The sequence below is a fragment of the Argentina silus genome (genome assembly GCF_951799395.1).
Source record: "Argentina silus genome assembly, chromosome: 6".
NCBI lineage: Eukaryota > Metazoa > Chordata > Actinopteri > Argentiniformes > Argentinidae > Argentina > Argentina silus.
The window spans coordinates 9,643,120-9,670,896 of record NC_139660.1 but is presented as its reverse complement, the minus strand read 5'-3'; the positions used below and the strand labels follow the sequence as shown (position 1 = coordinate 9,670,896).

At 41.7% G+C, this 27,777-nt stretch overlaps 2 protein-coding genes across 5 annotated transcripts in view; both read left to right on the top strand.

Annotated features, from left to right (window-relative positions):
• The window catches only part of evi5b (ecotropic viral integration site 5b), a 31,563-nt gene extending 13,258 nt beyond the window's left edge, over positions 1 to 18,305 (top strand). For 3 of the 4 annotated variants that reach the window (XM_083671882.1, XM_083671883.1, XM_083671884.1), the window contains 17 exons: positions 1,374 to 1,598; positions 1,931 to 2,005; positions 2,158 to 2,283; positions 2,854 to 2,997; positions 3,543 to 3,632; positions 3,773 to 3,870; positions 3,984 to 4,044; positions 4,162 to 4,215; positions 5,525 to 5,557; positions 5,988 to 6,140; positions 7,213 to 7,344; positions 7,518 to 7,658; positions 7,912 to 8,070; positions 8,455 to 8,601; positions 9,294 to 9,389; positions 12,957 to 13,052; positions 15,651 to 18,305. In XM_083671882.1, the coding sequence (XP_083528008.1) occupies positions 1,374 to 1,598; positions 1,931 to 2,005; positions 2,158 to 2,283; positions 2,854 to 2,997; positions 3,543 to 3,632; positions 3,773 to 3,870; positions 3,984 to 4,044; positions 4,162 to 4,215; positions 5,525 to 5,557; positions 5,988 to 6,140; positions 7,213 to 7,344; positions 7,518 to 7,658; positions 7,912 to 8,070; positions 8,455 to 8,601; positions 9,294 to 9,389; positions 12,957 to 13,052; positions 15,651 to 15,926 (2,106 nt within the window). In that variant the 3' untranslated portion in view covers positions 15,927 to 18,305. The remainder of the gene's footprint in view (positions 1 to 1,373; positions 1,599 to 1,930; positions 2,006 to 2,157; positions 2,284 to 2,853; positions 2,998 to 3,542; positions 3,633 to 3,772; positions 3,871 to 3,983; positions 4,045 to 4,161; positions 4,216 to 5,524; positions 5,558 to 5,987; positions 6,141 to 7,212; positions 7,345 to 7,517; positions 7,659 to 7,911; positions 8,071 to 8,454; positions 8,602 to 9,293; positions 9,390 to 12,956; positions 13,053 to 15,650) is intronic. The other variant, XM_083671885.1, reaches the window with a different exon arrangement.
• A 3,640-nt stretch (positions 18,306 to 21,945) lies between these two features.
• On the top strand, positions 21,946 to 24,742 carry gfi1ab (growth factor independent 1A transcription repressor b; the record flags this gene model as incomplete). Its single annotated transcript, XM_083671886.1, has 6 exons — positions 21,946 to 22,057; positions 22,637 to 22,822; positions 23,092 to 23,492; positions 23,678 to 23,815; positions 23,937 to 24,102; positions 24,304 to 24,742. 6 exons carry the CDS (start codon positions 21,946 to 21,948, stop codon positions 24,480 to 24,482), a joined length of 1,182 nt encoding a protein of 393 aa, XP_083528012.1. The 3' UTR covers positions 24,483 to 24,742.
• Between the last annotated feature and the right edge of the window lie 3,035 nt (positions 24,743 to 27,777).

The following is a 27,777-nucleotide window of genomic DNA, read 5'->3' as shown; positions in this document are numbered from 1 at the left end:
AGTGAATTAAGTTAATGGATCCTGCAGTGTACAATACTGTTTCTGTTCTCTTTGTTTTCCGCTATAGGTTTGGTTTAAAGGGTAATTCCCATGCCCGTTGTCCCTCATTTACCCTGTTCTGTTGTGTTATCCTTGAACTTGAGTTCTTATCTATTTTTAGTCTGCTAGCTGTTCAATTGGTAGTATGCAGTGTCTCCTACGCACAAGAACTCCTTTCCTATGTAAATGAAATTTCCCTCTTTGTTGTAATCAAGGAGCCATGGTAGTTTGTGTTTCATAAAGTGCTGTTGTGAATCTTAGATGCTGAATGATTGGTATTGCATTTGCAGTGTCCCAAACTGTGTCCCAAAACATCATCAAGACTACATCCTATTAATCATCATATTGAGTCCTATTGCAACTTATTTCTCAATTGACATTGTTTCCCCCTCTCTTGACCTAGCGAGTTTTCAACTGCAGGGGAGGAGAAAAACCGTAGAATACAAATCTTTAATGTCAGCAAAACTCTTTCCTTAATTTAACACAGCAGTGATGTTTTCAGTGCTGCATACTCCCTCTGAGCCTATTTTCCACTAGTGTCCACAAAGAAAATGTGTCTCCAACGGGCCCGTCCCTGTGTGAATAAATATCCTAGGCAGAGGAGCAACACCATAGTGACAGTCTCTGAGTTGTGAGTGGAGGGGGCGCTTTTCCAGGCGTGTTCACGGGTGTATGTGTAATTCATGAGTTTCCCCTTGTGTGTGTGTGTGAGAGTATCATCCAGTTGTGGGATAGGAGAAGGATGGAAGCAGCTGCCAAGAGGCGCAGAGCACAGTTTTATTGAACTGTACATGTACTGTAAGCAAGTGCATTGTTCCAACACAAAGCATGGCTGTCTAGGCTAACCTCAGTGAGAGGGAAATAGCTCTCCTACTGAAAGCCTGTGTGGGTGGACCCCTGCTCCTGACCCCTGCTCTTCAGATTGATGACCACACACACACACACACACACACACACACACACACACACGTGCATGCCAGTGTTCCTTCTCAGCAGAGGAAATGGCTTAATCGAGTCACATCAGCAGTAATATGCAAGAAAAACATTTCACTCTTCAGAAGGCCTCGCTGACAAAATTATATTTAGTGGTGGAAAATTGTATTATGATGACTGAGGTACATGCTGTGCTTTGGGAAAACATTGGAGCATGGTAACACAGGCACATTCATTCTGATTTGAGCACCACTTGTTTTACCTTGTCTTAACAAATCATTAAAAACATAAGATTGTTGCCAAGGGCTTGTATCTTGAAAGAACCTATGCTGATTTGAAGTGGGCACTGGGCCATGCTAGATAGACTGCATATATTCTGATATATTCTTCGTTCTGTTCAGGATCTTGTCAGAAAAGGGATTCCCCACCACTTCCGGGCAATAGTATGGCAGCTGCTCTGCAATGCCCAGAACATGCCCATCAAAGACCAGTACTCTGAGCTCCTGAAGATGACATCACCCTGTGAGAAGCTGATTCGCAGGGACATAGCACGCACCTACCCGGAACATGAATTCTTCAAGGAGAAGGACAGCTTGGGCCAGGAAGTACTTTTCAATGTCATGAAGGTCAGTGCTCTCAAACCTGTAGTTGTATGAGAAGGTCTTATTTGGCCTATTTGTTGTAATGGCCTTGTCTTGTTTGTTGTAATGGCCTTGTTGTAATGGCCTTGAAGCAGGAATGTTGTTCACAAGGAAAGTTTCCAACAATGGAGTAGGTTCAGGGTACAAGTTTTAATTGGAGGACAAGACCCTATGGATTGCTGAATTGCTTGAATACGAGGTAGAAAGTGTTGAATCCACAACCTTGACCCTGAAAGCCCTTAGCTGTGCAGTTTATTATCTGAACTCAGAGCTATGCTCTCATGACTACTGCTGAGGCTCACTTCCTGTTGTTACAGGCCTATTCCCTGGTGGACCGGGAGGTCGGTTACTGTCAAGGAAGTGCGTTCATTGTCGGACTGCTGCTCATGCAGGTAATAATCTTGACAGACAGACACTTGCAAACAGACTCTTAAATCCTTTTGGTGGTAATTAGGTGTGTGTATGGTGAAATATGTGGACATTGAAGGGATTGGGGAATTTGTTTGATATCTTGTTTTTTATTTTATTTATTTTATTTCCCCAGATGCCGGAGGAGGAGGCGTTCTGTGTGTTTGTGAAGCTGATGCAAGACTACAGACTGAGAGAACTCTTCAAGCCCAGTATGGCTGAACTGGGACTCTGTATGTACCAGTTTGAGTGTATGATCCAGGTAAGACCTGACTCTTGGCAGTACATCAGTACTTAAGCACAGCAGCGTGCTGAAAGTCCACAGAACATTGATTTAGTGAGACAGTCAGTATTATGAATAACAATGCGTCATCTCTATTCAGGATTATGTATGTACAGTTGGCAGGGGTTTAATCCCTGCACACTGCCACTGCACTTCAAACCTGCCGGTGCACCTTATACACGGTGTGAAGTGCTGCCAAAAGCCACCACAAGGTGGTGAGAAGAGCTGTGAAGGATGTTTGAAAAGAGAATGGTTTGCCTTATCAGATACAGTGTAGCCCTAATGTAGATTGACAAAATCAAGTTTATTATAGCACGTCATGAATTGCATAATTAATCAGGCGGCAATGATTGTAAACACACTATAAGACACTGTAAACATATCCATCATGCTCAACGACGCCTCCTGGTGATTGTTTTGACGAGGTAAATGACCTGCAAAAAAAGCTCAGCAGTGGAATTGCGAGCCGTCGCGACATCGTCACACCGGCGGCTCAGCTCTAAACTGTATTTCTATCCCTGTCTGTTTCCCTCTGTACCTCCTCCACAGGAGCATCTTCCTGAGCTTCATGTGCACTTCCAGGCCCAAAGCTTTCACACCTCCATGTATGCCTCCTCCTGGTTCCTCACCATCTTCCTTACCTCCTTCCCTCTGCCTGTCGCCACCAGGATCTTTGACATATTCATGTGTGAGGTCAGTCAAATGAATGAACAAAAGACTCAGTCAACTGAAATATTGAAGTGAGTGAGAATCTGGTCAGAATTCAATGGTCAGAATCTGGTGTCAACAGCCAATTCCAGTGTCAGTGTTAGTAAATGCTATCAATTAGCGCCCTCTGCTGACAAAGAAACACTAACTCATCCCATGCTTAGACTGTATTACCTTCCGGTCTAGAATAATTTCTCACTGCTAATATCTGGTGACTCCTCTAATCTAAAATGAACACTCAGTGTGGGTTTGTGAGGTCAGTCACCAGTAAATCTGTATAAATCAAATCAAATTTGTCACATGTATCGCATACAGTTGTAATTGGCACAGTGAAATGCTTTGGGATCTTGCTTCACGCTCAACAACAGCATTCAGCAACAATCAACAATTCAATAATAAGTAATAAAAGTGACAAAGTGACAATAGTACTAGTTATATTGTTTTGTACACGACTAGTATAGTCTATATAACAGTGTACTGTACACAGAATGTAGCTCCATTTCAAGTCATTAATGTAGTGCTTCTCTCAGGGTCTGGAGATTGTGTTCCGTGTGGGACTGGCCATCCTCCAGATGAATCAGACAGAACTCATACAGCTCGACATGGAGGGAATGTTACAGGTATGATCAGACTGCCATAATAATGTACGTGTTTGATTAATCAACTCAGGGTCATGTGTACATTAACTAAAGTTAAACATTTATGGTAATAACGTGTGCGCGTGTTTGGCACTCATCCAGCTCTCTCTGCGTTGCTTCAGCACTTTCAGAAGGTCATCCCACACCAGCTGGAAAGCGGACCAGACAAGGTCATCCAGGCTGCTTATCAAGTCAAGTACAACGCCAAGAAGATGAAGAAGTGAGTACCTCCCACTCCAACAGTATTTACAGGGTTACGACAGACAGAGACGTTTGATCTGTAAGTAGTCGCGGCACTGCTTCTTTTTACTCATGCTGGATAGCGTGTTTCAGGTTAGAAAAGGAATACACTACAATCAAAACAAAGGAGATGGAGGAGCAGGTGGAGATTAAGGTGAGTCTAGGAGCCATATGTGTTCAGTCAGAAACGTTTTCAGAAATATCCAGTCTGCACAATGTTTGGATTGATTTTGTTGTGTGTGTGATGGTGGGCTGTGTCCTTGTTTTGCAGAGGTTGCGCACAGAGAACAGACTCCTGAAGCAAAGGATAGACACGCTGGAGAAAGTGAGTGCAGCAGAGGTTGTTGAGGGTGGATGGGGTTGAGCCCTGACTCTGCTCTCCATACCATGTCATTCAAGCCATTACAAGCCATACACACCAGTGAACCCTTGTCAGGGGCATTCACACAAGGCCATCACCCCTACATTAACCCATCTAGTGCTTGTTCATGCATCATGCGTCTCCTGTTGGTCAATAAGACACATGGGTCTCGTTTTTACTAACTGGGCTCTGCTGGTGTGGGCTGTCCACTTACAAGACAAGCTAGAATTCTCACTGGCAGCCAGAATGGGTGTTGTCAGTTTAAGAAGTGGTTTACAGTTCTTGTAAAGCAGAAGTTGGATTTGGAATGCAAGTTGTCTCAGTCTTGATGAAAGCCTATGACCATCCAGGTAAGTCATGCTTTGAGTCTGTGGCTATGTAGCTCCTGTAGCTACATGCGGGGAATGTTGTTCTTCCCTCGGACACTACTAACTGTAGTCATTGTAACAAGCCTGATGGAATGTTGTTCTTCCCTCGGACACTACTAACTGTAGTCATTGTAACAAGCCTGATGGAATGTGAGAGCGCCGACTCGTCACTGTTGCGATGACATGGAGCACTGCATGCCAGCCGTGCATGCTGGGATCTACTCTCTTTGTGTTGGCACACATGCACTGGCATGGCCCAGCCAGGGCACCATGCATGAGGCCTGGACAGAGTATAGCCTGTGTTGTATCTGTCCCAAATGCCGCTTTGCCTGGAGGTATGACCACTTATATCACAGTATTGCTTCACACCAGTTAAAGGCTGCAGCTCTCTGGCCCAAAACGCCTCCTCTTCACTTTAACTTTCTTTAGCCTATATATATATATTGACTAACTCAAATGGTTCAAAAGCTTCCAAAACATAACAGAATGACACTAAAAGTACCAAGAGTATCTATGAAAAAGCATGGCGCCTAAACACTGTTATTGTGCTGTTGATTTGTAATGCTTTTCCCTGTTTAGCCGTCTGTTTAGCCATCCTCTGCTTTGCCTGTCTAAAACCTGTCACCATGTCGTCGCCACCTAACTTTCACTTTATCACCACTCTTCCCACATCCCTATCACCACACCACCCCAAGACCATGTTCCTTTCCTCCCTCCCAGACCAACGACATTCAGACACTGTCGTTGATGTGAACAACGTTTAGACTTTTGTGAAAACAATGGAGGAAGAAAATGAACATTGCATTTCCTTTCAAAAAATCAAGTGTTTGTCTTTTTTCTGTTATAAACTGTTATTTGGTTTCTCTCTCTCTGTGCTTTTTCTTGTCAATATTTCTGTTTTGTAGGAAAGTGCTTCCTTGGCAGATAGATTGATCCAGGTATAATCTTTATTTTCTCCTTATCCCCCTCACTTACATTGCACTTTTCCCCTTTTCAAATTTCTTTTATCTCACTTTAGCTTTGCATGCTCATGATTATTATCTTAAATGATAGCACAATAAATGTTAGATTACAGTGTTTTGGAATCAGTGAATGAGCAAAACGAGAGAATCAGATCACTTGAACGAGATCCAGAATTCAAGTAGTGCATGCTCATAACACAGCATGTCCAAGTTTATCAAACCATGCTGAAAAGCTTAGAGCTATCAATCAAAACCAACCAATGAAGCTCAATCAAAACCTTTTGAAGAAAAGAAAAAGGACATGCGTTTAAAAACGACCAATCCCGCTTTATTTTTTTGATTTGCCCACCCCGTCCGTTTCACTCCCGGTCGTGCTCACCCTACCCCTGGTTGGTTATGTCCCAAGGGACAAGTGACTCGAGCCCAGGAGGCGGAGGAGAACTACCTGGTCAAGCGGGAGCTGGCCACGGTCAAGCAGCAGAGCGAGGAGGCTAGTGCTCAGCTGGAGCAGGCCCAGAGCACCATCAGGGAGCTCCAGCAGCAGCGGCAGCCACACTGGGTAAGGAGGGCCACAGTGCCCCCAACTGAGAGGGAGGACCACAAGACCAGCCAGCCTTCCATCTAATCAGGCAGGCAGAGTGGTCCACTCCCTGACAGGAACCATAGCGTTGATGTGGCGCTCTTCTTTCTGTTTGATTGTGTTTACTATGTTGAATGGTCGATATTCTAAGATGTCAGATATTTTCTTGTCATTATTCACATGTGTAGTAGTCTGCAAGTTATGCAGAGCTTATCGTAATTTTTTTTTTTGGATAAGAAAAAGCAACAAGCTCGTAACACTGCATAACAGTTGTATTCTGTCCTTGTTCACGTCTTGAATGTAGTTGATTATCAATCTCTATGAAATGTTGCCTAGCAACAAAATCTCAGTCAGTGACAACAGAGAGGGATTCTCCCCACCTCCTCACAGCACACTCACTTATGCATAATGATCCTTTTTGCATGCATGACTTCAAATTGGGACATGCTGTTCCACACAGTGCCGCCACCATATGCAGTCATGAACATCTCCAGAAAATGATTCATGAATGTGTAAGCAGCTGTAGATACAACAGAAGTCTGTGTTGAACCAGCACGACCCTCTCAGTTTATATCCATTGGCCAAGCAGACAGAGAAAACACTGAAATATTGATGAGATGGATTTGGAGAAACATCATGATGTGTGGAGGGAATAATGTGGTGTTTTACATAATGTGCTGTCTTTGACAATTAAATGCCATTAAATATTGACTTGGCAGTTGAAAGAGGAAGACAAATTTGTCGTCTGATGAAATCAAATGTGAAATTGAGAATATGTGCCATCGGATTGGGTATTTATATTTAAAATGATTAGTAGTTTGAACAAGCCAATTATAAAGGTACATGAAATATGCATTTTAAAAAATGAAATTGTTTCAAATTATTCTGTTTTTGTATTATGCTTGTGTGTCTTGTTTATATTGATCAGACACAAAATGATGACCTATTAGATTCAAATACTGTCCCTGGCCTGAGACCGACCATAAGAACACAATAGACTAACTCTTCCTCACTCTTTCCTCTTCCTTGCTCTTCCCTTTGCTCCTTGTAGAAGGTCAACCCCCGATACACAGAGGAGTCCATCCTTCAGCTAGAGAGGGAGATGGTACAGGCCAGGCTGAAAGAGGCCGAGTCGCAGTGTGCACTTAAGGAGATGCAAGACAAGATCCTAGACATGGAGAAGGTGTGCTACCTAGGCCAAGACCTGCCTATCATGAGCTCAATCACTGTCCCACTACCTAGTCCCACCCAGAGAGAATAAAACGCTCCCACCCCTATTAGACACAACCTCTGGGCTTCTATGGTGCTATGGTTATTGTCTTTTCAGTCATTGTTTTTGTTGTGTGTGTGTCCCAGAGAAACACGTCGTTGCCAGATGAGAACAACGTGTTGCGTCTCCAGGAGGAGCTGATAGGATCAAAACTGCGGGAGGCGGAGGCTCTGACTGGGCTGAAGGAGCTGAGACAGCAGGTCAGAGATCTGGAGGACCACTGGCAGGTGAGGACCAGACAAACACACTTGGAATGTCACTACTACTCAAGACATACAGCTCTAGAACCTTCTTACCTACAGCACAAACTAAGGTGATAAGAGCCTCAGAGGATGAACATCATAACCATACCATACAATATTCATGTTTCATCTTTACTGAGCTTGATATTGTTGCTGAGCATGGCCTTATGGGTTCCTTGGGTACATTGAGTAGTGACATGTTTGATTGACTGCTCGCATGTCCCTATTTGTCCTATAGCGTCACCTGGCGCGCACAGCCGGGCGCTGGAAGGACAGCCCCAGGAAGAATGCCCTGAGTGAGCTGCAGGATGAGCTGATGAGTGTGAGGCTGCGGGAGGCTGAGGCCCAGGCAGAGCTCAGAGAGACCCGCCAGAGGATGCTGGAGATGGAGACACAGGTCAGAGGTCACACTGCCTAGTTTGTATTCAGAATCATGATCAACTAGAGACAGCATATACCAAGTTACCAATGAGTTAAAATGTAGAACTGAAGTGTCCTTGCTGCATTGTCAGACAACAACCACTAGATGGCAGCAGTAATCTGCAATGGTAGGCATTCTTATAGAGCTGTGCTGTGTTGAGGTTTATGGAGGGCAATCAGTCAGTAAGCTAATACATTGCAAAATGTACAAGGTGAATAGGCTATTGGCTCTCTGAATTTAAAATGTATTTCTGAGAGATTGCGATCTTACACTGATACGATGAAGAGAGACAATCTAGTGCAACTTTTAAGTGAATAAACTGCCCTCCTCCCAATATTTATATCCTGTGAACACGTGCAGAACCAGATCCATGGCAACCACCTGCGTCGTGCAGAGCAGGAGGGGCGGAGTCTCCAGGAGCGTGTGCAGATGTTGACTGCACAGAACAAGGGCCTGAACATGCAGCTGCAGGAGATCAAGCGCAAACAGGCTGAGATTGACTGCAAGGTAAAAGTCTGGCTGTTGGAACATGTAGTAGACACTTAAGGGGATGTCTGCAGTAAGGTCAAGTTAGGTCAAACAGAAATAACTGCAACTCTGATCTGACTCTGGACACACCACCAAGTATACACCACTACTGTATGTGATGGTTTGTCTGTTTAGTCTTCTGGAATACCATGATGCGGTCATGTAATGTGTTGACGTAGTTTATTAACAGTGATGAAATGGACACGAGGGCAGGGCCCTCAGATTGCGTCAGGGTTGCAGGATTGTATCAGCCCTCATCATTTAAAATGGAAATATTTCTTAATCACTGTTTTGATGACTTGATAGAAAATCTGCTGCTGCTTATCTGATCTGTTGCCTAATGAGGAGATCAGTGTCTCGGTCCAGAAAAAGGAAGCTGTTTGTTCTGCTTTTTGGTTTTTACAGCTTGAGATAACATCTCAGTGCTGATGGGCCTGCTGATGCTGTTAAACCGCCTCTGTGCAGCTCAGCAACACCCCTGTCTCTCAGGAAGTAAAGCAGGAATCATAACAAGCAGCTGTTAAGTCCACATATGTTTTAGAAGGTCCCAAGATAGCATTAGAAGTAACTAATTCACAAATGCATGTTGTGACCCATCAACATTCCAAACTCAAGGGCTTTACGGTAAAACACACGTCAAACGTCTTTGGTCACACTCTTCTGTCTCTCAGAACAAGGAGGACGTGATGGCGGTGAGGCTGCGAGAGGCTGACAACATTGCTGCTATGGCCGAGCTCCAACAACAGATCTCTGAGTTGGAGATCCAGGTACGGTTCTGCCCCAGCCTTTCTCACACTAGCCTGGCTCTGTACCACCGACACACAGCTCCCTCTCTATACAAAACACACACCTCAACAGTTTTTTTAACCATTCCATACCCTCTGGAACAGCACAACACTGTATTCTATACAGGCTAACTTTGAGTGCACCAGCCCTTTAGAGAGACGCCCCATACAGGAAGGTGCATAGTGAAGAGGCCATATCTATTTTAGTGACTTCATTGATGTGAGGAAGAAGGTGGGGTGTGTTAATGTGTTGAGAGAATGAAAAAGAGGTGAAAGACCCTGCTGAAGACCCTGCTGCGTGCATGCTGCATACCAGAGCAGGTAATCAGGGCAAGGTGGCATAGCCTACTCAATGTGAAGAAAATAAACTGTGCACTTCCTGTGCAAGTGATTTTTATTTTTTTATTCAAAGCATCATGTCTGCCTCCTCCTATCCATCTTGAGGTTGCTTATCTAGTCTAATGAGGTTGGTGTTGGGGTCATCTGTGAAACTACACTGAATGCATGTATTCATGAGTTACTCATTGCATGGGCCACATATACTATTAATCAGATTGGATTTAAATGGCTTATTATATTTTCATTCTCATTTAACAAACAGCAAAGGTTTGATTATTGAAGAAAGCAAATGTGTCATTCTTGATAATATAATGAGGCTAGGCAGTACTGTGGTCATAAATATAGAGTTTGAGGTTGACAGAGATTGATTCAGTTCTTGCCATAAGTGCAGGGTAAGAATGCAGATGTTCTGAACTTTGCGCCATTTGAGTCAGTTCAGTAGTCAGAGACTGCTGTCATATATGAGCAAGTGCCAGACACTGTCTGAATCTTCCATGCACCCACACACACATCTAATAACACCACTCACAGACATCTGTACCTTAAACATCAAAATGCAGCCTTATGTAGTGTGTGTGTGTGTGTGTGTGTGTGTGTGTGTGTGTGTGTGTGTGTGTGTGTGTGTGTGTGTGTGTGTGTGTGTGTGTACCAAAAGGTTTTAGTTTGTCAAACATTTGACGTGATCTTTTCAAGGACACACACAGACACACACACACACAAGAGTGTGTGGTCTGTGGTTTTGTTACTTAGTGCTTCAACAACAACATTGAATCAACACCACAATTCACCACTACCCACCTCTTCACTCTTTCAGGGTAGTGCTATGAAACCCTCATTTGAATGTATAGATATCAATCACTATTGCTTTCAATCGTATTGTATTATCAAGCTAGTGGTTGTCTTGGTATCAAATGTTGGAATGATCCACGGTCCACCATCATGACTTCTGTTAGAGCTCATGCCAACCTGTACCAGTGGTGAGCTTTTGGTCTGTGGTTTACGTACCTGGTTGCATCCCTTGAGGTTGTGGGTAGGTCGATACTCTGACTTAACTTAACCTTCAGTATCTCAGGAGAAAGAGCTCTTCAGTGCTTTCCTGGTCACTAGTCTAGAAGAAAGTTTGAATAATAAGTGAGAAATGCTATAGGGGCATGCTATATGGTTAAAATAGGTTTTCTCTTTGTTGAAATACCCTCTTCCATTATCAGCCTGAGTTACAAGAAAAACACGACTTTTCTCTGAACCAGGATGGAAGACGCGCCATTTGAATGACTTTATTCAGTAGGCAGTACTGTGTCACCCTTCCCACCTCAACAGGCTTGATTATGTTTCATCCCCTGAAAGGCTCCCACTGTCTGTCTACGTGATCTGCTCGACGCGTCACTGTGGCCCACCCACTGTACGCCTCTGTGAAATGAATATCACTACATGTTATGTTTGTAACATAAAAATATTAATTCCTATACACAAGTGAACCTATTTGTCCGTGGTTGTTTTACATTTGGGACTGGGGAAGAGCTGAGTTACCCAATTGGCTTGCAAAGATTTTCAAACTATTTGGTTATAAAGAACTTGCTGCTGTACTCCTTTCTGTTTCAACCGGTAAAGGGCTCACCGAAGCTAATGAAGTTCTTTTGTGGCCAAGGCAATTTCAATGTTTCCGTAGGCTGTATGTGTGACCTATGGTGACACCGCAGCTCAGCTATCTTAATTTTAAGATGAGAAACCACTTCCTCAAAGACACTGACAGCTAGCGATTAAAGGTAACCTGTATGATTTGTTGTTTTGCATCCACAACATGCTCAAAGATTTAATGATTTTTTGCTTTGAACTGTACAATTGCAAATTCAGTGCTATATAACTAAGATATCTCTGAAAATAGGAGTATAGGAGCTAATGCAATAATTTGTGTAGGTAAATGCAGTGGTAAATTGTACTGCAAGGTTGGTTGCAACCAACACCAATACATGCACTATCTGCATTGTTACCCCCTAGCCTCCATTAATGTTTCTGCAGAATCATACCATTGCCATATAAATGAAAATTATAATGTCACAGTAGAATGGAAAAACAAACAGGCATGTGACTAGCTAACGGCCAGAGGACAACCATCTTTGGAGGTGTTAAGGGTGTAGACAGGCGAGGAAACCATTACTTAAAGACGTTTGGCATCCCTGGCCACAGCCTGGCACCTGGTGATTCACACTGCTGAACACAAGGAAGTCTAACTAACGGCCTCTCCCTTATCTCTACAACTTTTGGGAGGGGGAAACCTCAAGAAAAACACAGATTCTTGGAAGAATGCTGCTTGTTTAGATCGTTCATTGTCAGCACCCTATCAGGGTTCTGCACCCTTAACCTAACCTGACCACAGGAATTGAAAAAACCATATATATTTTGAGGTGTTGGTCAGACAGAGATGGCAATCAGACCTCACTACAGTACCTCCCCACCCCCTCCCCTGCATGTACATCTTCCCCTTTTTCACGCCTGTTCCCGCTTTGTAGGCTGTGGTTAGCTTGAACTTCAGCCTGTGCCCCTCTCTTGGCTCACTGTAACTTACACCGGCTGCTTTTAGGGAGTGATTTGAGGTTTGTAATAGGGTATGTGTTTGTCTCCTATGCCTGCAGATGTCTTCTCTAAAGAAGGTAAAGAGCACATGGGCTATGTTTGGCTGTTAAACGTAGCTACTAGCCTCATCCCCAGGGCCCCAGGAGGAAATTAAACACAAACGACAATGCCCTTTTCTTAGGTTTCCCCCTCCATCGAGGACATAGTCAACAGACACCTCTTCACATATCCTCTGTGATGCTTCTTTTCCAGTGATGTGGCTTTATTATCTGTCTGTCTGATAGGAATTGTCTCCCCCTCCTATGTGCTAGCTTTTCCAGCAGGTGTAACACTACTAAGTTAGTCTCTAGAATGTCTAACCTGTGCTATGACTTGTTTGGCCAGAATGTTTAATACCTGTACCAGGTAATCTGTGAGTATCATGTCATGGAGTGGGTGTTTACTTCAGTGTGGACCAAGCCCCTCATTCAGGCAGTACCCCATATTGGTTTGGAACCTCAACCTTGTCTTATCTCTTTTAAAATTGTTTCTATTATTTAAAGCATCCACCTGCATCACGTATTCTTGTCCACTCTTTTCCAGTGCTCATGTAAGTAGCTGAACCTGTCCTGACATGTTGTTTCTGTTGTTGTAATGCAGAAAGAAGAAGGAAAGGTCCAAGGCCAACTAAACAACACAGATTCAAGCCAGTACATCCGTGATCTGAAAGACCAGATAGCAGAGTTGAAACATGAGGTGAGTACAGACACTGACAAGATTGAAGTTGTCATCATGTGTCAGATACAGGGCCTTTGGAAAGTATTCAGACCCCTTCACTTTTTCCACATTTTGTTGTGTTATAGACTCAATTTAAAATGGATTAAATTAAAAAATGTGCCTTCAATCCACACAAAATACCCCAGAGTGACGAAGCGAAAACAGGTTTTTAGAAATTTCAATACATTTTTTACAGTTGAAATACAGAAATACCTCATGTACATAAGTATTCAGACCCTTTGCTATGACACTCTTAAAATTAGTTAAAATGCAGTTGAATTGAGTCCATCTTAATGCAAGGATAATAGTTCATGTAATTTTGGAATTAATATCTTTGTTTTTATGCGGTCTCTGATTTGCATTGTCTTTCTGGGGTATTGTGTGGATTGATGGCAAATTCTTTTAATTTAATACATTTTAAATTGAGCCTACAACACAACAAAATGTGGAAAAAGTGAAGGGATATGAATACTTTCCGAAGGCACTGTATCGCAATTTCCCCCTCTTCTTTTTTCACCTTTTATGTGCACTGTAGGTAGTGTGACACGCTCTAGAATAAAAAAATATTTAGTCAAAGTATACCTCCACCTGTGACCTGGGTGCCAAAAACATTCAATCTTTAAATACATCTTTGGTACTTTTTTTTAAAAAATGTGACGTTAGTTATTTTGTCACTGTTTTGCTCAGATTTGCTTTATTTTGAGGGCAACAGAAGGTTAGTAGAAGTGTAAACTACGCCCAGAGGCTTCCTGCACCAAGGGTACACACCCCTTCACTATCTTCTAAAACATAAGCCTCTACTCCCCATACTGAGAGTTCAAACATGTTTCAAGGTGGACACCATCGAGCAGAGCCAGACCCAGATTAAATGGATTAGCCACTTTTTTAATCTGCCTTTACACCTGGTGTATTTTTCTGTTTTTAATAGATAGATCAAGGATAAAGTGGTTATGAATTTCATAACGAAAATAGTCATCCATAGGATCAACTAGAAATCCCACAGATTTGATGGTTTGACACAATCACTTCAGCAGAGTGTGAGCCATCTTTGATCAGATTAGTGTCCTGTACATACAAAGAGAGGACCTGAATGAAGCCTTCCCTTGTGAGATTATAAGTGCAAGCCCTGTGGCATCCTGTCATTCAGTGGTGCATATGTGTGTATTGTGTGTGATAGACACAATACTGTTTTTAATATGACATGGCATTCTCCCTAAACTTTAACTAAACCTTTGATATAGATATATAAATAACAAAAACAAAGAAAAAAACAAAAGAATAGTTTTCCTCCTGCAGATGAATGATTTACAAGGGAGGATGTAGTCAGATTTGTACCCCCTCCTACAAAAAAAAGACGGCAACAAAAGGCTGGTGGCTTGTGGTTAAACTGAGCTGCACTAAATCATGCATTGTGTTCCTCCTGGCCTGGTATCGATGCAGTGCAGTCAGGCAGCGGTGCAGAGGCGGTCACAATACTCCCACCTCCTCTCTTCTGTTGGACTCAGGCCTGGTGGTCAGGGTGTATGACGAAGGGGCTGCTGTGAATCATGCTGATTTAAGTGTTTGTGGTGTAGAGATCTGAGAGGTGAGGAAATGGCCTAACAGCAAGGATGTGAATAAAATGAAGAAAAAAAAACACTACCTGAACTCATCCTGAAATAGACATTTATTTCAGGTATGAGAGTAGTAATGAGACCAAAGGCTCAGTTTAGGCAGGTAGAGGAAAAGGATAAGAAACTAAATTCTGTTTTACCAGCCAGCTACCGTTATTTGCTATTTCAATTCTCATAATAGTGAGAGATTTACAGTCAGCCAAGGGAAACTGAACAAAACAAAACCATAGCTTGACTTCATGATCAAAGAGGTCCAGAGAGTCTCTTGACTTTTGCATCAGTGAAGTACAATGATTGTTTCAAATCATGATTCTCTGTGGGCATTAATTGATTAATTAATTAATTGAAGTACTGGAATTTTAGAGAATATAAGCAGTAAACTCAGTTTAGCCAAGTGTGTGTTTCTTTTAACTGCCCACTTGATTGCCTCTGTCCCTACATGTCTGTCTTTGCGAGGCAGGCTGATCCAGGTGAGTGCTGGACAGGGGAAGGTGTGTCATGTTCCCTGTAGTGTGGCCCAGGGCAACCTTGTTTGCATTGACACCTGACCCACCTCACTGGTTCTGCAGCCCTAACCTACATTTTGAATTTATTTGGATTTATTTTTCAATTGTTGTGGGGCATGATCATTGGATGAACACACTGACACATACCTACCACATAAAAGTGAATGTTCCCCATTCCTTCTAAATGTGTACTGCATGTGATGAGCTGATGTTCTCCTCCCCTCTCATCTCTTCCCACTTCCCATCACTACTTTGAACCTGATATTACTGATCTTCATCAGATTTGACCTCATTGTCTCAGTAGCAGTTTGTGCATGTGGTATCTGTGAAGAGTGTTAGAGAGAGATGTTGTCCCTTGTTGATAGCGCTTAGATTTTCACTCTCAACAATGTGTTTGCATGTTTGCACATCACACAGTGTGTGCCCCTTTTAAATGATTCTCATCCTCGTCTCCACAGATTCGCTGCTTAAAAGGCCAGAGGGGCTTGCCCAACCCACCCACTTTTGATGGGATTCATATCGTCAATCACTATGTGGCGGATGACGAGTCGTACCACTCCTCAGACGAAGAGGAAGTCAAGTCCTCTGCCCACCTGGATAGCCAACAGAGCAGCAGCAGCCGCATCACACTGCACCCCAGCTTGGGGGACACTGACAGTGAGGGAGATGAGGATGGGGAGGGCCTGCACCTCTCTGTGCCCCCCAACAGCAGCCACAAGACCACCACTGTGTGACTGTCCAACAGCTGCCAGGAGGAGGCAGGACTCATCTGATACAGTGGGGAAGAGGGGGTGTCCATGTATGGTAACCATTCCTTGGGAAAATGCAGCGCCTAGGACTCTTAAGCGCGGAGCTCAGAATAGAGTGTCACCTTTTTAAACCCTAAGCAGAATCACACCTCTGACTTGGTTGTCTTTGTGTTTACATCTGCTTTCTTTTCTTTGCCAAAACTACCCTGATGCACTGCTCTGTGCACTGCTCTGGAGTCCAGCATGATCAGAGAAGGACAGCATAAGGGCTTTAGCCATCTAAGCTCCACAGAGCCAGATATACAGCCAGAGGGTGATCCCATCCAGGCAAGGAACTACTAAACTATAGGCACTCCCTCAGCCCCACACTTTGGTACAACGCAGAGAGAGACTGTGCAATATAATGTTTTATGCTTTATGACACTTCAATTCAATCCGTTTTTATTTTTGTATTGCTTTTTTAAGTGCACCATCAAAAATGTATTGATCCCTTTTCTGTCCCTTTATAATTAGGAGGGGAAAATGAATATGATGATTGTAATTATTATAATCACAATGAAAATAGTTAAGAGCCCAGTATCAAAGAAAACCGTATCAACCAACATTGACTTGATAAAATGTTGGCTTTTTGGCCTTGGCATATATACCGCATGCCTTCAATCAAGGCTGGTGTATCAGAAGGCCAATGAGAACCCTGCATCCATGTATATATGTAAATGTTCTTGGACGTTTTCTTTTTTTTCATTTCCATTTTGACTTGAAAATATGTATCTAATGTTTATAATGTATTGTACAATTCGAAAGAAAGGGACATATCACTCTTAGTTGGAGGTGTTGTCAAGACCCACAGTTTGGTATTTTTCACAAACATGGTCTCTTTACTGTAGATGTTTTTAGATACCATTCTTCTTGGGGAGACAGATGAGATATACTCCCATTGGAGGAAGAACTAATATAGTCTCACTTCATTAGAATATTTTTAGCATGCTGTTTTACGAGAGCATGTTACTAGTTTAAGTAAACCATCACAGATTTAGAGGGTTCTCTTAAGAAGTGGGCATACTGACTTTATTTGAAAAATAAGAATTAAGGGACGTTCATGGAAAGTTGTGCGAGCACAGACAGTATGTTTATCTGTGTTGTGAATCAATAATGTTGAACAAAAGTATTGGTATGTCGCTCTTTTGCACAAAATGTATGACAGTCCAAGGGAACATTTACTGGGGAAAAGGCTTTACAATAAGACCACATTAAAGTGAACACTTACACTCACTGGACACTTTATTAGGAACACTATACTAATACTGGGTAGGGCCTCCCTTTGCTCTCAAAACCAGCCTCAATTCTTTGTGGCATTGATTCCACAAGATGTTGGAAATATTCCTTTGAGATTCTGGTCCATGATGACATGATTGCATCACACAATTCCTGCAGATGTTTCAGGTGCACTTTCAAGCTGTGAATCTCCCGTTCTACCACATCCCAAAGGTGTTGGATTCAGATCCAGTGACTGGGAAGGCCACTGAAAAACATTGAACTCATTGTCATGTTCATGAAACCAGTTTGAGACAACTTTTGCTTTGTGACATGGTGCATTATCATGCAGGAAGTAGCCATTAGAAGATGAGTAAATTGTGGCCATGAAGGGATGCACATGGTCAGCAATAATACCCAAATAGGCTGTATTCAAGCGATCATTGATTGGTATTAACGGGCCCAAAGTGTGCCAAGAAAACACTCCCCACACCATTACACCACCTCCACCATGAGAAGGTGTACAGGTGTTCCTAATAAAGTGTTTGGTGAGTGTATACTTATAATACTAAGAAGAGAATTAAGACATGGGCTGTTTCCTCTGTGAATGAAGCAAAGTGCTTTGTGTCGGGTGTTACCAAAGTGCAGCCGTTATATGGGCAGAGAGGAGTCAGCACCACTCGTTTCATATGGGATAAAAATTGTCTACAAGGCTGTCCAGCTCTTTCTAAATTATCAGAACACTAAACAAACTCCTCTGTTTCCAGTTACGACGAACTGTTCATGTATAAGAACCACAAAAAAGAGACACGTCAGGCTTGGCGATATGACAGGATCTCTAGACAGAATGCACTGCAGTCCTCTGGATCATCATTGGGGTTCTGTGATATGATGTCCCTTGGTCAGTGGAGGAGGAAGACATCTAAGATATGATGTGTTTTTTTGAGAGGCATCTTTCCGTTTTGGCACTTTCAGAGAAAAAGTAATGCAGTAAGAAGAGAAATATGGCAGCCATTAACACTATGGAATGATTATCACTCTCTGAAAACATGTATGTGAGATTGATGTGTGTGATGAGTTCACAATAAACAAACTATTTGATAAACTGTTTTCAATGTTCAGTGGCATTTCTTTATTGATTCAATAGTGTTACAATGTATTGTAATGATCACTACTAGTAAAGCATAGAATGCCTTTCACTTTCCGTTGGTCTCAGATTGTTTTGCATGTTCTTGAGTAACTTTAAGATCGTTTTCAGATTGCATTGTTATTACAGTTGATCCTACATCCATAAGTAAATGCATTATTATAATAACCAACTGCAGCCTATACGACGAGGTTAATCGTTGAACTTGAAGGTTTGCACAGTCAGTGATGCTGGAACACCCCCTTTCTTCCTCTACATTAGCAGGAACACAACACTGATATAACGTTAAGGAAGTTATTCTGATGGTTTAAGAACGACGTATCCTGCAAGTGCACCACTCAATGGGACTGTAAAACACGTAAGATCATTAAGCGGCATTGGACACGGGTTCGGATCGGTCTGAGGATCTTACTAGACGCTACCTCAGGTTTGTCCACGATTGTCTGGTAATTGTGAAATTTGAATTAAGTAGCCTATGCTTTTGCTTACACCGTTATTATAAATGACGTAAATGCATGACATTAGAATGCATACAATATCTAAATATCTTAAACTTCTAACTAAATGTGGTCATATAAAATCTTACAATTGATTAAGTCTTGTAGACTATAACACGTGCGTAGCGTAAAAACAGATATGCGCTCACAACTCTACATTTACATGTATGGCATTTAGCAGACGCCTTCATCCAAAGCGACTTACAACAATACATGTGTTTAAGTAAGTGAATCATCTATCCAACTGTCATCATAAGACAATGTAATGAATGCTCACACCAGGGGCCATTGGCAGTCGTAATGCCAGTAGGCTACATTAGCAGGGGAGAAGAGGTCTCAGGGTTAGGGTTAGTATAGGGGGGGTAGTGAGGGTGAAGCGGTCTTTAGGAGGGACTGTTAAGAACTGTTAACTTGCGCTCACAGTTGAAAAAATGAAAGATATTTAAAATAATAATAATAAATAGGCCTATGGTTGAATGTAAGTTTAATCTAACATTAGGCTAGCACACATCGATTTCTGGAAGTTACAGGTAACCTTTAAAACGAGGCTAGACTGATCGAAGTGATTGATACTGTAGTTTCTGCAGGAACTGAATTGATGGACGTTTACAGGTATCGGCTAGCATATCAATCTAAAAACATGAATCGACTTCATGTGGTGTGCAATTGATCCAGTGTGTATTGTATAATGTGAAGACATGGCCAACTGATTCGACCATGGTTGGATGTAGATACATACAGTTTGTTAGTTTAGACTATTAGTTAGTTTAGACTGTTAGTTTAGTTCTATTAGACTATGTTCATACATTTAAGTCCTCGTTGACTGTATTGTTATTGAACATTTCGATCAGCAAACATTGAAAATTATTTTCAATTAGAATACACCATAATATGCCCAATAAATGTGTCCTGTCTATTTAGTCTGCCTCACAAAGAAATAGCCTATAGCCCAATGCACATAATTAAGTTGTAATAGCTACATCTGGAAAAGGCAGTCTATGGTAATGACTCCAATGTTAGAATATGGACATTGCACAATTTGGAGAGTAAATAGATTAAGTGATCATAAAATGTGCGCAGTCGTCACAGTGTAGCACTACATAACGATAATAATAAAATCAATAGGCCTACATTTAATTTGATATCGATTAGGCTAGACTACACGCACCGTGTACTGTATACACTTATTTTAAACTCACAAGTGATTGTGAACAGGTGGATTTAGAGAATAGGCCTAAATAAAAAAAAAACACTTTCACTTTGAGATTAACAATTGTATGGCCTAATATGTTGATCTAAAAACATGGACATTCAGACCTAGGCTACACTAGGATACGTATTGGCGTTTTACAGCATTTGAACAACAGGAAGAACGGCCTTTCGTTGACCTCAAAGCTGTTCTATTGAAATAGGCTGTAAAGGAACTTCTCCCTTCATTTATGTTTGAATAAGGCCATGCATATCGTGTTAAATGAGATAAATTGAGCTATAGAACGAGCATTATGAAAGACACGCCAGGCACAGCATTGTCCCAGACATTGAGCAATAGGTCGTGGCATATTCGCGTCAGTTTGTCTTTTGGTTTTATCAGTAGCCTATCATATCTCCTCGAACTCGAACGGGCCCGGATGCCCAGTGGTGGTGATGTGTCTAATCGACAGGGGGCATATGGCGCTTTGATTTCCTGCCAGTGGTGTTTTTTCTAAGCTCGTAGGGTTTAGGACCTACCTCCAACTTAATAAAAAGATAATGTATTTGAATAAAGAAATAGGACTATAGGCTTAGGAAACAAAAACATAGTTCATTATGTTCATAGCTGACATAAACTCCGCTTTGTTGCCCGCAGCACACAGATTTCACTTCCATGTAGACTAAATGTATCCTATATATTCACTTTACTGACAGGAATAGTGGCCATGAAAAAAACACGTTATTTTTCAAGTGTAACTTGATTAAATTGCATTAATTCTTGAAATTTCGCATGGCTCAATGTCTTACAGTTTGGGTTGATGAACTGTTTACAGCTGTGGCCATCCAGGCCTATACAATGTCTTCACAACTCGCAATTTCACTGGTTGTATGCAACCATTATAAAGATGCATCGAAATATCCCAGGAATAGTGGCACGCGCCATCAGCTGGTTGAAATGTTTGTGACGCACCACTGGCAGGCACGGTCCCCACTGGCTGTCTGGCGTGGGATCTGAATAAGCTGGTCTGTTGTTCTGTGCATAATTGGCCTGAACGAGTAATCAGCGTCCTCCCTATACGAACAGGGAAGCTCTGCTTACTCATTGAACATAAAGGAAATACGAAACTACCAAGGCCCCGCAGGCGTGTGGACAGAGAGTGCTGCAGTCTATTAGGCTCTTATTATCAAACACTATAAAGTAGCCTAAAACCGACTTGTGACAGGCTGGTGAATATATTTGTAAATTATAATGTTAGGGGTCTGATGACGTAGGCCTATTCGTTTTTCATTGAATAATGTGTTCATAGTCAGTTTGAACACATATGTTCTCCAAAGCCTACACATTCTCTCAAATGTTAAACCAATCAATGTCGGACACATAGGATATGGATAGGCTACTGTAGGCTGCTACCATTGTTAAGCAGATAACACATCTCATGATTAGAAACACACATGGCACACCCCTTAGCAACAGTTAAGGCTGGCTGGCACCCTGGTGCTCGTCTCCGCGTTTCCTCTCTCCCCCTGGAGCTAGGGATTGAGTAACACATTGATAAAGCAGTGTATCACTTATCCTGATTGCCATGGGCTTTAATTCCCCGGGCGATATAGTCTGATCCGTGAGAGCTGGCTCGCATTTATTCAAGGGGAGGAGCAATCACAGGCCTGACGCGGCAGAGAACTGAGGAGCAGCTTCCTTAGGCACCTGTCCCCGTAACACCTGGCAGACGAGGGAGAGTCTGTGCGCATGCTCCATTCTCGGACGAAATCTCTTATACTTGACCACACATCTCAACCAGTGGTCTTCAAATCTTTTCAGGGATAAAAACAGAGCTACTGCATCCGAGGAGAGCACGCAGATTGCTATATCACCAGTGATTTTGGATATCGCAGAGGTCGGCCAGAGAGATTGAAAATGCCTCGGTCATTCTTGGTAAAGAGTAAGAAGGCTCACAGCTACCACCAACCCCGGTCCTTAGAAGATGACTACAACAGACTGGATACAATCTTAGCTCATATATGTGCTGGTATGTGGAAATTATGTCCTTGTCCATGTGTGGCTGTTGTGAGATACACATTTAATTTGTAATGTAAAATGCATTGCTTTACAAACCATCAGGCTAATCTAAATTACAAGTACATTCTTTTTTTTTTATCATAAGATTATATTGTTTGTAATGTCTCCTGAATTGTTAGGGTACTTAATGTATTGTCTAACTACAGCATATATGCATGGTTGTATTTATAAGAAATTTTAATAGCCTGCATGTCATGTAATTTAAGATATTTGATTATCTTATATTGAAATCTAATTCATCTAAATCTAAGTCATAACTAAGGGATTACATATTAATTTTGTCAATTTAATTTCACCTGAGAGAAAATGTCCTTAAAATTAGGTTCTTACGTCCAAAGCTCTAGCTGATGAGTTTTTAGTTTTCAATTGATTTATGTTTGTTGTTTTCAATTGATTTATACATGACAGCCCATTGGATGTTAGGCCCATAACTCATAATTATACACATCGTTGTTTTTTTGTATCTTCGTTGTAAATTAAACTTTTTCTGTCATTATCATTTACAATCATTTGCTCACGCTATTAACAGAAAGCAAGATTCCAGAGGACGCGGATGCCTTGACGGTGGATACAGGCGGGTTCTCCCCTGATTCTCACTTGGTGGACACCGTTGATTTCTCCTCAAAGTCCCCACTCAGCTGTGGGGATAGTGTATGTGGTCGTTCCCCGGATTATGAAGACTTTTGGCGGCCTCCATCTCCCTCAGCATCACCAGGTAATATGTCTAGCCTAATGAAAGCAACAGACAGCAATAACTGCAAATATGCCCTGAAAAAAACAAAAAACAATCTGATTTAGCAACAACCGCAACCAAAGGTTAAATTACATTACGTTTTCACTAGCCTATATAATAAGAAATTGAAAAGTGATTAGCCTACATCATTTACATTTAATCGGTGATGATGGAGGCTGACATCCGTGTTGCCCTCTTAACAGGGAGCGCTTATCAACTATTAACATGTATGTGTTTATTCCATATAACAGTAGATTCCGAGAAATCTTTGTCGCCCTCGGTGGATGAGACGCAACCCTTCGCTGTTCCTTTTCGGCCTTATACGTGGAACAGTTATTCTGGATCTGACATCAGGCACCTGGTCCAGCAGACCTTCCATCACCAACACCATATGGACCTTGAGCGGAACTCATCTCTGGGGTTCTACGATGACAGGGGCATCGAGCCATCCCTCTTTGCAGAGAGGAGTCCTGGAGCAGAAAATTACAATGATTACAGGGCTGCTGCCGGGCTGTTTGAACGAGCCACCGCCCCCGGGCTGTTTACAGACGGGAACCTGCACGGCAAAAGCCCCGAAATCAAACCTGAGTCTGACCTGCTATGCTCACGTCTCATTCTCAATGGTGCCTACAAGTGCATGAAATGCAGTAAGGTAAAATAGATATTCAAATAAATACAATTGTTATTCACAATCAATTCGTTGCATCACCTGGCTAAGGAATTGTGTAACAGTGCTTTACAATCTGCTGTGGACACATATTCTACTCCACTATACAAATCACGAAATCCTCTATGTTTCCAAATTCTAATAGTTTCATTATCTTTCTCCTCCCGCAGGTGTTTTCGACCCCGCACGGGCTGGAGGTTCACGTCCGTAGATCTCACAGTGGGACAAGACCCTACGCGTGCGAAATCTGCGGTAAAACCTTTGGACACGCTGTCAGCCTCGAGCAACATAAAGCTGTGCACTCTCAGGTGACTATTTTACACTCAATTGCAAGTCAACTTGATCACAAATCATGTAGGCTTGCCTGGTTGATAAACAAACATATTGCTCAACCAACGTGTTAAGAATCACTTTCCAATACTTCCACAGGAAAGAAGTTTTGACTGCAAAATCTGCGGTAAAAGCTTTAAAAGGTCGTCCACTCTCTCCACGCACCTCCTCATCCACTCTGACACCCGGCCTTACCCATGCCAGTACTGTGGGAAGAGGTTCCATCAGAAATCAGACATGAAGAAGCACACCTTCATTCACACAGGCAGGTGGACGTACTCAAATATATTCGTTAATGCAAATTCATCTAATATCTCCCTAATTGTCCATTTTGTAAACGGCATGCCCAATGCGTAATTGGCGAGCGTATTACATCCGCATTTTCCTGATGATAAAGACAGCTTGTTTGTGAAGTTTGGCTATTCACCGTGACATATTGGTTAATGTATTTTTTTTTGTTCTTCAGGTGAGAAGCCGCACAAATGTCAAGTGTGTGGAAAAGCATTCAGTCAGAGCTCCAATCTCATAACGCACAGCCGGAAACACACTGGCTTCAAACCGTTCGGATGCGACCTCTGCGGCAAGGGATTCCAGCGAAAGGTGGACTTGAGAAGGCACAAAGAAACACAACATGGGCTCAAATGATTCAACACTCCTCTCTATCCAAGACTGAAACTTTAATATTAGAGTGGACACCAAACACTATTCAACCAACCAAAACAAATAAACCACTTGAGTTTGGCAGCCAGGAAACCACAAATAAGCTATATGATTTAGCCTACTTTTATAGGCCTACGTTTGGATTTGTTTAGCAATTTCGTAAACGTGACAATCCAGTTTGGTAATGTTGATTGTAGGCTATATGGTTGTGAAAGGGTTTGGTCTAAGTCAAAACGGGTTTGAATCCCCAGGGAGTTGCACTGTCTGAACCCAAAATATTTATACAAAATAACCAGATAGGCAATATATCCACCAAGAGTACGATCATGTGTTTCCAAAAACAACGGTTAAACGAATTGACAATAGAGATTGAAAATCAACGCTCTCTAGGCTAAAGAACGTCTCTTTGTTTAAAATTGTAACCTGTGGATAGTAGGAAAACAGTCTATACACAATGGACTTCATGAATATAAGGGTTGTGTATGTATCCTACAAAACAAGGAATGTTTTACTCATTTTACGTCTTCAAATTAAAATTGCACATTTGTATTTTATATTGAGAATATCAAGTAAAGCCTATTGTACTGTAGGCCTATATGTCGTTTATAACATACATGTTAAATCTTATTTATTGACCAGATTATCGTTTGAATAAAATATGAAAACTATAATCAAATGGATTTGGAACGGTTATTCTTTATGTGTTTGTGGTTATAGCATCTTACTGAAAGGTTTTCAAGCACGGAAAGTCCGAATTCATTGACCAGAAAAGTGCAAATAAGAATAGCCTTACCACGGATCACCATATAACTCTTCGCACACATGACTTTGTTTTCTGTTTCTAAAACATGCAAATTTGTTGTTGGCTATTATGTCATTTCATAGAGATTTAGATTTGGTTGAATCTTCTTTTAATTGGTTATTTTATGTAAACAACAAGCGTTATTTCGGACGTGATCGAGAGTGCGAAATTCGGATCGTTAACAACATTCAAAAGGAATAATTGTGTGATTGGTTTGATACTTTCCTTCACACAGAACATCTCGAACAGGTCTATATTATCACGAATATTATTCATGTTAATGGTTTATTATTATTACTATAACTATTATAATTTGTATCATTATTAGAATATTATTATTATCCTATTATTATAACCATCATATCATGGCAATATTTCCTCTGTTTAGGATAGTGACTGGCGCAGTGGTTCACTTGCCGTGAGCTTTCATAGAAAACATATTTTCTGTCGCCTATTCATTGAGTGTTATTAATTGTAGACAAACTGGGCACACATTGATTTGAAGGAGCACGCGTAGCGGCTGGTGTATTCTTCACTCATGTAATAGCTCCATAAAGTGCTTTCTTGCCTTTGGCTATTTTACTGGAAATCTGAGAGCAGACCACAAAATAAGTCGAGTGTCACAAGGACAGTCTTCAAGTGCCTTCAGACTGGAAAGGATTAGAGTAAGGTTTTATGTTCCTACATTATTCATTAATCAAACCAGTTTGTGTTCTCTTATCTGAACCACGAGAGAGGCAGTTTTATAGGCACAGAGTTGGCCCCATATTCCTATAGAGCATCAGGATGCCTCGATAATTTCAAGCAAATAGGAATTCGTTTCGATTAATGAAGGATGCGATTCTGACGGCTTTAAAATCTGAAGATAGGAACCTACAGTAAACAGTTAATTGTTGATGTCTAAATGGGTAGATTTTATAGTGAATTTAATGCAATTTAATGCAAAAACGCATTTTTATTCAACCAAGATGATTTGTATGATGCTGCAAAATGTCATTTGATCCCCCCAAAACGCCTGTAGGTCTAGAAATGTCGTTTGTTTTCGCCGAGGCAGTAATGAGTCATTTGTTTTAACCGTAAACAAACTGAGCTTTTTTAACCGTTAACACAATTGTATGCGCACCGTAGGCTACAAAGTTAAGATTTGAAGCCGGACAGGATTGATTTACGGCTGTGGAACTTGGAAGACCCATCACAACGCATCACATGGCATGACACGAGGGCACCTGCACTCCAACTCTGTCCAAATCGCAACAAGAGTCAACCCTAATGTTGTCATTTACCTAAATAGTGTGAGGAAATTATTAAATAAGAGCTTTTATCTCGCCCAGCTGCCGAAATTCAAACCTATGCTAAACCTGTGCTATTTCATTTATTTTAAACTAAAGCATCGCATCTGGAATATCTCTGGGGTAGCCTCCATCATCGTCATAATTTCTGCTAAGGGTAAAGAGTGAAACGCCTCAATCAGGAACTGCTCATTCCTCTACATTGATTGAAATCACTGACTCACAAGAATTTCAAATGCTTTAGTTTGCACAAATCTTACAGCATTCAGGCCTGCGAAAATACTGAATATTTTAAAACCCCAGATGAATAGACTGAGGAGTACTGGGAAATGCATGCTTATTTAAGGAGAGGGGGGAGACAGAGACAGAGACAGAGACACATGCTTCAGGGAGAGAGAGGGGCACATGCTTTTGGCAGACAGTTCTTGCAGGTAGACCTTATTCTGGGATATGGAAAGACTATAGGGATGTGCCTATAATTATTTCTTTAAGAATGTCCTTTTTAAAAATATATGGGAGAGGTAATCACTAATTTCAGAGAGAATAGCCCAATGGAGAGAGTAGAGTCTTTATCTGGGTTTGATGAGTGGTTAGGAATGGGACCTAACTGGGAAAGGGAAGGCACACAGAGAAAGATAATTGGAGTATACAGGGTTGACATGAAACATGCTGCAGCAAATTAAGTTGATGTAAAACACAGCAAAGAGACAATCGAGTACATGTGAACAGTAAAGGTTGAGATGTCCTCAATCTGACCAGAGCCCTCTTCAGCAGGGTGACTATCTGATCTCTCACACTGGTCTCTGATTGAAACTGTCCGAGCTCTGGGGGAAAGAAAGTGAGCGTGCCATTAAGTGCCTTTAACACTCCGAGGCAGCCTCAAGCCACCCTGCTTTTTAATGCACCCTATGTTGTGTATAAAACAACCCAAAAAAACTAATGGTAAGCCAGGTCCCAAGTCTCAGTGGCTTGAGTGACAACGTGTAAAGGTTCATGAGTAAACTTACAATAGTCATTCTTGTGAAAATGTGAAAATGGCCAAGAACCTTTAAACCAAATCCTCCAGAAAAAAGAGGGGCCAATCTCCCATAAAGGGTCATAGATACTCAGTAAGTAATGCATTCTTCTGATCAGCAGCTAAAACAAGTATTCCAGATATATTTTCAGTTTTCACTGCAGATCAAAAACA